General features: G+C 40.6%; 1 protein-coding gene across 1 annotated transcript in view; it reads left to right on the plus strand.

The window, feature by feature from the left end:
- The first annotated feature begins 1,269 nt into the window (after nucleotides 1-1,269).
- SYCP1 (synaptonemal complex protein 1) overlaps nucleotides 1,270-13,140 on the plus strand; it is a 108,508-nt gene continuing 96,637 nt past the window's right edge. Inside the window, 7 exon segments of the mRNA XM_062193499.1 lie at nucleotides 1,270-1,377; nucleotides 2,236-2,320; nucleotides 2,496-2,553; nucleotides 2,725-2,764; nucleotides 4,454-4,618; nucleotides 6,126-6,193; nucleotides 7,816-7,889. Coding sequence (XP_062049483.1) covers nucleotides 1,270-1,377; nucleotides 2,236-2,320; nucleotides 2,496-2,553; nucleotides 2,725-2,764; nucleotides 4,454-4,618; nucleotides 6,126-6,193; nucleotides 7,816-7,889 — 598 coding nt within the window.

Consider the following 13,140-nt stretch of genomic DNA (forward strand, 5'->3'; position numbering starts at 1 on the left):
TGCCGTGTCCCCTACGTCTCGCCGCCCTCTCTACGTGCCGTCTTTACTCACACAGCACCATGGCCTTATTGGCACCTCTGTTTGCCTTCTGAGATTGTGGGCCCTTGGAGGGCGGACATGGATTGTTGACGCCTAGCTACAATCCGTCACGGTGTTTGACGCTTTTCCCGGCATTCTTTGACAATAGCATACGTTTAAAGAACGCCAGAAATAGATTTTTGACTTCTAGCTACAATCTAACACGGACACTCTTCCCGGCATTCTGTGACAATAGGACAATAGCTTCGGTTTAAGGAAAGCCACCCGTAAGCACAAACAGAATCCAGAGGAGGATTATGTCCAGCGAGAAAGGAAGTCTCGCGAGATGTAGGTCTCGTGCGCGTGGCCAACTGGCGCTGCTGACCGTTATTTAGCCGTTAAACCGCAAACGGTCGGTTCCGCTCTTCGCGCCACGCTGGTAGAGATGTTTCCCGCCCTTCCTGGGGTTCGGAGGCAGAAGTTCGGGGTTCTTTTTGACGCCATCGTAGACAGCAGTCCGCTGGGACACTAAGCCCCTGGTTTGCCATTACTTCTTCAAAGGTAAAAGGGGCCGAGTTGTTTCTGAAGAGGGAACCCAGAGTCGGGGTGAAGCCGGGAACCCAGAGTGGGGGTGGGGCCGGGAACCCAGAGTGGGGGCATAAGCGGGAACCCAGAGTCGGGGTGCGACCGGGAACCCAGAGTCAGGGCGCGACCGGGAACCCAGAGTCGGGGTGCGACCGGGAACCCAGAGTCGGGGTGCGACCGTGACCCCGAGGTCGGGGCGCGACCGGGAACCCAGAGTGGGTGCGCAACCGGGAACCCAGAGTGGGGGCACAAGCGGGAACCCAGAGTCGGGGTGCGACCGGGAGCCCAGAGTGGGGGCGCAACCATGAACCCAGAGTCGGGGTGCGACCGGGAGCCCAGAGTCGGGGTGCGACCGTAACCCAGAGTGGGGTGCGACCGTGTACCGCAGCCACCATCTCTCGGGGAGTCGGCCAAGAACCCCAGCCAGTTCCTGCTGGCGGGTGAGGCCGTTGCACCGGGTGAGAGGCGGGCTGTCGCGGCGACGGCAGGTGCTGGTGGGGGCTGGCGGGGGGATTGGCGGCTGTTCTACTTTCCACTGCCTGCGAAGCCGGGATTTCGTTAGCCACTCAGTATACAGATTTCACCGTTTTATAACTAATAACCTGTGTGTTGATGGAACAGTGTGAAACGGCCCCCTCGCCTCCTCCTGGGTCGAGAGGAAAGAAAATGGAGAAGCAGAAGCCCTTTAAATTGTTTGTACCACCAAGGCTAAGCAGCAGCCAAGTGTCTGCAGTGAAACCCCAGACCTTGGGCGGAGACTCTAACTTCTTCAAGGTAAACTTGTGAATCTTGGTCTGACTGTTCTTACCTTTAGATGAATGAAGCAGAAGTGTACTTTTTTTTTGTTTTACTATACCTTTTTGTACACACGTGGTAGGAGCTGCATATATTAACCCTCCTCTTAAAAGATCTGATGCAATTTGTAAGACATACAATTAAATAGTAAAATGTAAATTGGGAGAAAAAAACTAGGAAATCTCCTAAAGAAAAATTCAGAATATTGGCGGTATGTCTACATGGGCCTAATAATGGGTGCATTGACTCTGCTTTAGCTTTGGATCTGAGCTTCCTGGTGGACAGGACAATGAAAATAATTTATGGTAGAGTTCTCATTGAAAACGGAGGAATTACACCAGACTTCTCAGATGAAAGAATACTTTTCCCTCCCTAGTTAATTTAAATATTTCTTATGTGGTACTTGATATTGGAGGTGGATTGATACAATGAATGTTTAATTTTGAATACTGTAAAATATTTCTTAGGGCTCTAACAGTATATTGTTAAAATGCTATTCATTGAAGACAATTCTCAATTCTATTGCAGGAGTGATCATAATGGAATTGAAGACTGATAATATTCTATCTACTCATTAAAATTACTAATACACTTGAACACCTATAAAGCTTATATTGAGTAATTTATAGTTTAGTTTCATCTAATGAGTAATAGCACCTAATTACAAATATTTTTACTTTGTTTACATAGCAGAAGTATTTGATATTTTAAACAATATATGTGTTTTAAAGAATCTACATTTATAGTCACTTCTTTAGGCAGGTGTGTGTTTATGTTACAAAGTTGGGTATCAGAATTCTGTGGAAAAGTACATTTAAGAGCTTCTTGTTGTTTTAGAGTTTCAACAAATGTATTGAAGATGATTTTGGTTTTCCATTTGCGACGACTAATCTCTCCAAAAGTGGGGAAAATGTTGATCCAGGTAGGACCCTGAAAAAGTAATATATCAGCTTGCATAGAAGTGTTTAGTTATATATACATTATTTTTGAAAGTGCAGCATAAATATTGATATCTTTACAATTAAAGCTAGATATGACACTTAATATAAAAAATAAAATGTTGGAATATTTATTATCAGTTGTCTTTTATCTTGCAGATCCTGCCTTACAAAAAGTTAACTTTTTGCCCATGCTTGAGCAGGTCAGTTGAGCAGAGTATGTATAGATATAGTCTGTTTAGGTATTGAATTGCTTATTTGAAAAAGCAAAAAACTCTTTAGTTGTTAGATTGCTAACCTTTCTGTGATTAACTGCTGTTATTTGGAAGCTCTTATCAGAAATATTTTCTAATAGGAAGCATTTTTTTTAGGTTGATAATTCTAACAGTTGTCACTATCAGGAAGGACTAAAAGACTCGGATTATGAGGTCAGATTTCCCATTTACTTTAAATTTCCTGCAAGTGGAGTATAATTTATTAGTTGTGTATATATTTTAAAGCTTCAGAAGGGTTAATATTTGGTTAATGTTTTAAAAAACAGTTTTTGTTTTTCTTTCAAAGTTGCTGAAACACTAGGGTTCTGTAATTATCTGGGTTGTAAAAGTGTCTAGTTCTTTAGGGGCAATTTACTTTTAAATCATAGAAATCAAGAATAAAGGTGGGGGGGCTGGCGCCACGGCTCACTAGGCTAATCCTCCGCCTGTGGCGCCGGCACCTTGGGTTCTAATCCCGGTGGAGGCGCCAGATTCTGTCCGGGTTGCTCCTCTTCCAGTCCAGCTCTCTGCTGTGGCCAGGGAGTGCAGTGGAGGATGGCCCAGGTCCTTGGGCCCTGCACCCACATGGGAGACCAGGAGAAGCACCTGGCTCCTGGCTTCGGATCAGCACGGTGCGCCAGCTGTAGCGGGCTGCCAGAGTGGCCATTGTGGGGGAGAACCAACTGAAAAGGAAGACCTTTCTTTCTGTCTCTCTCACTGTCCACCCTGCCTGTCAAAATAAATAAATAAATAAATAAATAAATAAATAAAGGGGGAAGATGGATATAATATGTGAAAAAACCAGACTCAAGTCAGTATTTCACAAAATCTTTTTTTTTTTCTTTCTTTTCTTTTTTTTTTTTTTAACAGGCAGAGTTAGACAGTGAGAGAGACAGAGAGAAAGGTCTTCCTTCTGTTGGTTCACTCCGCATATGGCCGCTATGGCCGGTGCGCTGCGCCATCCAAAGCCACAAGCCAGGTGCTTCTCCTGGTCTCCCATGCTGGTGCAGGGCCCAAGCACTTGGGCCATCCTCCACTGCCTTCCTGGGCCACAGCAGAGAGCTGGCCTGGAAGAGGGGCAACCGGGACAGAATCCGGTGCCCCAACCGGGACTAGAACCCAAGGTGCCAGCGCCGCAGGTGGAGGATTAGCCAAGTGAGCCGCTGCGCCGGCCAAAATAATCTTTTAATTTGTAAATGAAATTGATTATTTAGCTGGCTTATTGTATAAGGAATTTGTAAGGCATCTATACTTTTGATTTTAGTTATAAAAATCATTCTTATGATATAAATGTCTTTAAAATGAAGAGAACTGATAAAATGTTTTGTTTGTTGCTGATACAGTATAATTTAAAAGTATATAACTTATTAATATATCTTGATAACAAAGAACTATCAGCAATCGTATATGTGCTGCCGAAGTGAGCACAGAACTGTCAGCAATCAGAAACCAGTGTGGAAAAAACCAAAAAACTCTGGCATTTACAATATAATGTGGATAAAAAGGCAGGAAATCCAAATAAAACCTCAACCTTAATGAAAATTAAATCTGTATTTGCTATTATTTTTCTTGTTATATTGTTAAATTTCATGTATTTTAGTTTGCATAATCAAAATGTTTCAAGACTATTATTAGGATTAATAGTTTTCTTGTAGAGTGATTTATTATAGCTTTCAACCATCTAAATTCTCTTATTGACTAAAATATTTCCTTAGTAATTTGGAAGAGTTGATGAATCTTTCAGCATGCTACTATGTAGGTGGAAGAGATTTGAGTTCAACTGTTAGTGTATAGGCATTTTCAAGAGTTAGCTGTAGTGGCTATATTAAAAATTTAAACAATGTTTTAAAACTTATTTTATAGAATTCAGAGCCAATGAGCAGACTATATTCAAAACTGTATAAGGAGGCTGAAAAGATAAAAAAATGGAAAGTGAATGTAGAATCTGAAGTGAAGCAGAAAGAAAATAAGTTGCAAGAAAACAGAAAAGTAATTGAAGCACAGCGAAAAGCCATTCAGGAACTACAGGTATAATGAAATTTTGAAATATAATATAGTAAATCTTACCAGTATTGTTGAAAATACAATAATATTTCAGGATAAATTGTGTTACTCTTGTTTCTGTGATGGGGATTTTAAGGATAGTGCTTTTTTTTAAAGTTACATTGATACTAGTTGCATTCCAACTTTAGGAATGAGCACAGAGGGCAAGTTACACAAAACTTTTTTTTAGTGTTTGCATTTCTTAAGCTTTTCTAAAGTATCCTAGCATTTTCAGAAACCCATCTATCTTTTTGCTTATCTGTTCTCATGTTAATGTGAAATACAAAGAGAACAGATTCAATGCAGTTCATGGATACAACTCTAGGAATATGATAATGCCCTTCTTCCCCAAGTTATACAAAACTTAACAAAAAGGGGGACATTGTGTTTCAGCCAGTTAAACTGCTTCTTGGGCTTCCCATATTTCAGGAGTCCTGGATCCTCCGCTTCAGATCCAGCTCCCTGCTAATGCACCTGGAAGGCAGCAGATGATGGCCCAAGTACTTGGGTTCCTGCTACCCACATGGAGACTCATATGGAGTTCCAAGCTCCTGGCTTGACTTGCCCAACCCTTGCTGTTGCAGGCATTTGGAAGAGTGAACCAACAGATGGAAGATCTCTCTTTGCCTCTTCATCTCTTGTGTCACTCTGCCTTTTAAATAAATCTTAAACAAAAGATTAATGAGAAATAATTAGGGAAATGATAACTTAAATATTGATTTAATGATTTGAATTTATTATAAAGTTATTTTTATTATTACTGATTATGTATTATTTGATATAAATGTCATTACATTAAAATATAATACTTGTATTTGAAACTCTGACTTTGGTTTTTGTAAAAAGTGAGAGAAAATGTTGAGGAAATACATTGTTGGGTTAGAACAAAGATAAAACATTACTTCAAAATATTTGGGGGGCCGGTGCCATGGCTCACTTGGTTAATCCTCTGCCTGTGGTGCCAGCATCCCATATGGGTGCCGGGTTCTAGTCCTGGTTGCTCCTCTTCCAGTCCAGCTCTCTGCTGTGGCCCGGGAAGGCAGTGGAGGATGGCTCAAGTCCTTGGGCCCTGCACTCGCATGGGAGACCAGGAGGAAGCACCTGGCTCCTGGCTTCGGATTGGCGCAGCGCCAGCTGTAGCGGCCATTTTGGGGGTGAACCAACAGAAGGATGACCTTTCTCTCTCTGTCTATAATTCTACCTGTCAAATAAGTAAAAAATAAAAAAAAATTTGGAGAAGATAATGTTGTGTTAAGATATTGGTAAATTCTTTTTAGAGATGATTAAGCAAACTTTATTTTAGCTTGATGACTGTAAGACTCTTATGGGAAATCCCTGTGCTGTGACCAAAAATGTTACTTTTTGTGTGGAAAGAAAAGAATTCTTAGAGATCATTCATTATAGTGTGTTAGCAAAGAAATGCTGCTTAATGATTACAGTGATCTTTATTTTACTAATCAAAGTGTCGCAAACTGTTTTGTTTTGTGAATAGTTTGAAAATGAAAAAGTAAGCCTGAAATTAGAAGAAGAAATTCAAGAAAATAAAGATTTAATAAAAGAGTAAGTCATAAATTTAATTAATTTATTCTCTCCAAATTTATTTTTGGTTTCAAATTATTAAAATAATTTTTAAAAAATTACTTAGCATTTTCTATGTGTTTTATTAATTTGTAAGTAGAATTCTATCCCAGTTTGCATTTTTGTATTTGACAAACTGTGGGTCATTAATAACTACTCACTTTTTAAAATGTCAGACATTTGGAAGAACTATTTTGATGTAAAAAAAAAAGATGCCTCATGATCCTGTGTCTGTAACTGCTTCTATATACTAGGAGTCTTCCAAAAGTTTATGGAAATGCACATTATAAAAAAACTATGCATCATTTTCAGGATTTTTCTTTGCACCATAAATCTTTTCATTTTCCCATGAACTTTTAGAAATACTTTTGTTTTATTTCCCTTTGTATTTCACTGTTGTCTTAGGTATGGCATTTTTAAAATAAGGCTTAATTTAGTTCCAAACTAATTCTTATTTTCAAATTCCTGCTTTTGCCAGTGTAACAATTCATTTCTATAGGACAATGTTTAGTTTGAAAATTAAATGTAGCTATTAGAAACTCCAGTAAGACAGTGGAGTTCTTATTATTCACATAATAAAGCCTCGTCTGAAATTTACCTTGTTTTATATTTGAGGGTTAGGCATCTAGAACATTTCTGTGGTAATTAATAAATGAAAAATCCAGTTTTATTTTCTCACTAGGCATATCTGGAACTGTTTATTAAAAGATTGTTAATAGCAACTTGGTAGAAATTAGATAAAGAGCTTTAACTTTTAACTTTTTTCTTTTCTTCTTTTTAAAGATGTATTTATTTATTTGAAAGGCAGAGTTACAGAGAGGCAGAGGCAGAGAGATATCTTTCATCTGCTGGTTCACTCCCCAAAAGTCTGTAAGGCTGGAGCTGGGCTAATCCGAAGCCAGGATCCAGGAGTTTCTACTGGGTTTCCCATGTGGGTGCAGGGGCTTGGGCCATCTTCCACTGCATTCCCAGGCTGTAGCAAAGAGCTGGATTGGAAGTGGAGCAGCTGGTTTCGAACTGGCATGCATATGGGATGGCGGCACTGCAAGGGGCAGCTTTACACACTGTACCAGCCCCTACATTTAATTTTTTTTAAAGATTTATTTGAAAGTCAGAGTTATATATAGAGAGAAGTCTTCCATCTGTTGGTTCACTCCCCAATTGGCTGCAAAGGCCAGAGCTATGCCAATCTGAAGCCAGGAGCCAGGAGCCTCTTCCTGGTTTCCCATGTGGGTACAGGGGCCCAAGCACTTGGGCCACCTTCCACTGCTTTCCCAGGTATCGGAAGTGGAGCAGCCGGGACTTGAACCAGCGCCCACATGGGATGCTGGCACTGCAGGCGGCAGCTTTACCTGCTATGCCCGGCTCCTCACTGCTCCACATTTACTTTTAAAGGAAGGCAGTTACTAAATACTCTTTGCTAATAGGACAATCAGACCTTTGTTCATGTAGTTACTTATGAATGATATATGATATATGCCAAATATTTTTAAAAGTTCTTGAAAAATTTAAAAACTGTAACAACATGTTTCGTAGCTTTTATGTATGATTTTGCTTTGAGAGCAGGTTGCACTTAGGCTAATTCTTTTTTGTTGTTGTTTCAGGAACAATGCTACAAGGAATTTATGTAATCTACTCAAAGAAACATGTGCTAGATCTGCAGAAAAGACAAAGAAATGTAAGTATCTTTCTCTTCTATATGATTTTATTAATTTAGTGGTGTAGGTGGATAGGGGAGAAATTATCTGTCCATCTTTTTAACCACTTTTTTAGAAAGATTTATTTATTTATTTTTAAAGTCAGAGTTACAGAGAGAGAGAAGGAGAGGTGTGGGGGGGGTCTTTCATCCGCTGGTTCACTCCCCAATTGGCCGCAACAGCCAGAGCTGTGCCATTCCAAAGGCAGAAGTCAGGATCTTCTTCTGGGTCTCCCACGCGGGTGCAGGGGTCCAAGGACTTGAGCCATTTTCTACTGTTTTCCCAGGCCATAGCAGAGAGCTGGATTGGAAGTGGATCAGCTGGAAATAGAACTGGTGCTCATATGGGATGCCGGCACTGTAGGTGGTGACTTTACCCACTGTGCCACAGTACTGGCCCCTGTAACCACTTTTGGTTGACCAAGTTTTTATGTGCCTCAGACCATTTCTTTATTCAAGTTCTCAAAACTTTATGAAAGATGACGTATTTCAAAATAAAGATTTATTTATTTATTTGAAAGGCAGAGTTATAGAGAGGAAGAGGCAGGAGAGAGAGAGAGAGAGGTTTTCATCCACTGGTTCACTCCCCAAATGGCTGCAATGGCCATAGCTGTGATGATCTGAAGCCAGGAGCTAGGAGCTTCTTCTGGGTCTCCTACATGGGTGCAGGAGCCCAAGGACTTGGTCAATCTTCCACTACCTTCCTAGGCCACAGCAGAGAGCTGGATCAGAAGTGGAGTAGCTGAGACTCGAACCGGCACCTGTACAGGATGCCGGCACTGCAAGCAGAAGCTTTACCTGCTAATCTACAACAATGGCCCCGTTAATCCTCAATTTAGTTAATGTAAATCCTTAAACTAACCCTCTGTTCTGTCTGTATTGAACCAAGAATAGACTACTTAGCCATGTTCATGATGGGAAGTACTGAATAAGGACTGTGCTGAAGGTATAGTTCTTCAGAACAGTGGTACAATGTTATATCCAGTAAAAAAGTCTCAAATTTCTCCTGAAGAAAAATTCTTTTAAAAAATCCTGATAAGGTGTGGTGTGCATTTTCTGCATAATTGACTTTTAATTGTAAAGAGGGATTTTTTCATTTTGATGAAAAACATGATTATTAAATATTAGTCTTTATCTTTGCCATTAATTTGACACTAGCTCTGCTCTGTTTCTGCAAGAACCTTCTTGGAAATACTATCCGTCTGCTTTTTCAGGATACCCTCTGTTTTTCTTAACTAAAAAATTTATCATATTGTATGGCTTACTGCTTAACAGCCTGTATTCAAGAATTAGGCTGTGCTCAAATTCAGATTTTCAGTTTCTATGTGCTTTGAATAATTTGAATAAATTATGTAATCTCTGCCACTATGGTTATTAATAAATAAAATGCTTATTAGTATTGTTTTGATAATTAGTTAATAAATATTAAATTCTGAGAAAGTACAAAGTGCTTAATAAATGTTAACTGTTATTATTATTTCTAGCATGTACTATTTCTAGGTATTTTTTATTTTTGGTCCCTGCCTGAAGTATTTTGGTTTTTAGAAATATGTCTTCTTGAACATACTGTATTACTGCTAACTCCTCTATTACATTTGTTTATTCAACTTCCGAGATGAACTTTTCTGCCTAGATGTAGAAAGTGGTGAAAAGTACACATTGGGTGCTGTGGTTTTGAGAGTTCATGTGCTGGGCCGGCGCCACGGCTCACTAGGCTAATCCTCCGCCTTGCGGCGCCGGCACGCTGGGTTCTAGTCCCGGTCGGGCACCGATCCTGTCCCGGTTGCCCCTCTTCCAGGCCAGCTCTCTGCTGTGGCCAGGGAGTGCAGTGGAGGATGGCCCAAGTGCTTAGGCCCTGCACCCCATGGGAGACCAGGAGAAACACCTGGCTCCTGCCATCGGATCAGCGCGGTGCGCCGGCCGCAGCGCGCCTACTGTGGCGGCCATTGGAGGGTGAACCAACGGCAAAAGGAAGACCTTTCTCTCTGTCTCTCTCTCACTGTCCACTCTGCCTGTCAAAAAAAAAAAAAAAAAAAGTTCATGTGCTGGAAGTATGGTTCCCAGTGTGGTCATGTTGAGGCTGTGGAACCTTTAAGCAGTGGGACCTTGTAGAAGGTAATTAGGTCATAGGTGCCACCCCTGGGAAAGATTAATGAAGTTCTTATAGGAATAAATTAATTACTTCAATAACGAGTAGTTATAAAAATATTGAGGCTCTTGCTCCTTCAGCCTGTTACTCCTTGTGTCACCATAAGGTCTCTTCTTCGTATGCATGATGGCATTTGCTATGTTGAGACGTGGACAGAAGGCCCTCACTGGAGATGAGCAGATGCTGGCACCAGGCTACTCTTGGAGTTCCAAAATTCTGGGCTAAATAACAAATAAACCTCTCTTCTGTATAAAAGACTCAGCTTCAGTCATTTTTATCATAGTACCACAAAATAAACTAATTCACTGGGGTGGAAGGACAGTACATTGGCTTTGGCATAGAAACTGTCCTGGGCTAGAGAAACAAGGCTGTTGGTTCTTTCCTCAATTTAGTTTTCATATCTGTAAGTTAGTGATCATGTGGTTGGGGAGGCTTGAAGAATCTTTTAAACCATTTTATTGTGATTTATTATATGAGCTAAAGTTGGGAAATGTTTTAGTACTTATTATTAGTGTAAATGCTATCCAGATTCTTGTTTAACTTATAGACTAGTCTTTTATTGGGCTTTCTTTTAATTATCATGCTATTGTTTGTAGTGCTTATTGTATGTCATGAACTCTTCTACCTGCTGAGGAAAAATAGCAGTGAAAGTAGGGGGGCACAGAACATAAATAAATGAATAATAGATTTATATAAGGTGATGATAACTGCTTAAGAAGAGAATAGTTGGGGGTAGGGTGGTTGGGGAATTTTTCTTTTACATTTGAATAGAGACTGAACGCAGTAAAGGAATGAGCCCATGTAACCATTTTGGGAAAAATATTTCAAGCAGAGGAAAACAATAACTGCAAAAGTGCCTGAGATGAGAGCCTGTTTGATCTTTTTAAGTCATAACGAGGTCACTGTTCTATATCTTCTATATTTCTTACTGCCTTTGATTTTTTTTTTTCTCTCACTGTGTTCCATTCAGGATAATTTCTTCTAACCTTTCTTCCAGCTCAGTAATTCTCTGTTCAGTTAATTCTTGTCTGTTTTATAATTCATCAGCTGATGTATTAGTTTCTCTTGCTGTATTTTCTGGTTAAGTATTAGCTGATTATTTAAAATGTGTAGTGTCACTTTTTAGAGTTTTAAGTTCCTTGCTGAAATTTTTAAGCTCAATTTGTTATCTCCATGAACATAGTAAACATAGTTGTATTGCAGTTTGTATCTAATAAAGCCAGTTGTCTGTTTTGTAGATTTTAGATTTGTTTCTTATATAATCGTGTATCTTTTTAAAAAGATTTATTTATTTATTTGAAAGTCAGAGTTACAGAGAGATAGGGAGAGACACAGAGAGATATTTCATATGCTGGTTCATTCCCCAGACGGCTGCAACAGCTAGGTCTGGACTGGGCCAAAACCAGGAGCCAGAAGCTTCTTTCAGGTTTACCATGTGGGTAGCAGAGGCCCAAGCACTTGGGCCATCTTCTGCTGCTTTTCCCAGGCCATTGGCAGGAAGCTGGATTGGAAGTGGAACAGCCAGGACACCAACTGGAGCCCACGTGTGATGCTGACATTGCAGGCGGTGGCTTTAAGCACTACACCACAGTGCTGGCTTTTCTCATCATATATGTTGTCCTTGATTATTTACTAATTATTTGAGACTTGTAACAGTCACATTTTTCTAGTTCGTTGAATGTTGAACAATTTTGGATTATGTCCTGGAGATTTCAGATATTATATAGTGAGATTCTGGGTCCTGTCTAAATCCCATGAAGAATGTTTGGTTTTTAACAGGTAGTCGCTCCAGTAATTCAAACCACAAGTTCTTTTTTTTTTATTTAATAAATGTAAATTTACAAAGTGCAACTTTTGCATTGTTGTGGCTTTTCCCCCCAACCTCCCTCCCACCTGCAGCCATCCCATCTCCCACTCCCTCTCCCATCCCACTCTTCATCACGTTTCATTTTCAATTATCTTTATATACAGAAGACCAACTTAGTATATACTAAGCAAGGATTTCAACAGACTGCACCCACACAACCACACAAGATATACAGTACTGTTCGACTAGTAGTGTTATCTTTAACTCTCATAGTAAAACACAGTAAGGACAGAGATCCTACGTGGGGAGCATGTGCCCAGTGACTCCCGTTGTTGATTTAACAATTGACACTCTTATTTATGACGTCAGCAATCACCCGAGACTCTTGCTATGAGCTGCCTAGGCTATGGAAGCCCCTTGAGTTCACCAACTCTGAACTTGTTTAGTCAAGGCCATATCACAGTGGAGGCTCCTTCCTCCATTCAGAGAAAGGTGCCTCCTTCTTTGATGGCCCGTTCTTTCTGCTGGGATCTTGTTCACTGAGATCTTTCATTCAGGTCGTTTTTGCCACAGTGTCTTGGCTTTCCATGCCTGTGAGACTCTCATGGACCTTTTAGCCAGATCCAAATGCTCCAAGGGTTGATTCTGAGGCCGGAGTGCTGTTTAGGGCATTTGCTATTCTATGAGTCTGCTGTGTGTCCTTCCCCCGCAGGATCATTCTCTCCCTTTTAATTCTATCCTTCATTATTTGCAGACACTGGTCTTATTTGTGAAATCTCTTTGACACTTACCCTATCTTTTTGATCAATTAAGTGAGATGGCATTGATACATGCCTCCTTGATAAGATTGAATTGGAATCCCCTGGCACATTTCTAGTTCTACCATTGGAGTTAAGTCCGAGTGAGCATGTGCCGACCTGTATATCTCCTCCCTCTCTTATTCCCACCCTTATATTTAACAGAGATCACTTTTCTGCAAACCACAAGTTCTATTTTGCATTTTGTGTGTGCAAGTTTCTTTCTTTCTTTTTTCTTTTCTTTTCTTTTTTTTTTGACAGGCAGAGTTAGAGAGAGAGACAGAGAGAAGGGTCTTCCTTTTTGCCGTTCGTTCACCCTCCAGTGGCCGCTGCGGCCGGCACATCGTACTGATCTGAAGCCCGGAGCCAGGTGCTTCTCCTGGTCTCCCATGCGGGTGCAGGACCCAACGACTTGGGCCATCCTCCACTGCCTTCCCGGGCCATAGCAGAGAGCTGGCCTGGAAGAGGGGCAACTGGGAT

This window comes from Lepus europaeus, chromosome 5, assembly GCF_033115175.1.
Source record: "Lepus europaeus isolate LE1 chromosome 5, mLepTim1.pri, whole genome shotgun sequence".
NCBI classification, from domain to species: Eukaryota; Metazoa; Chordata; class Mammalia; order Lagomorpha; family Leporidae; genus Lepus; species Lepus europaeus.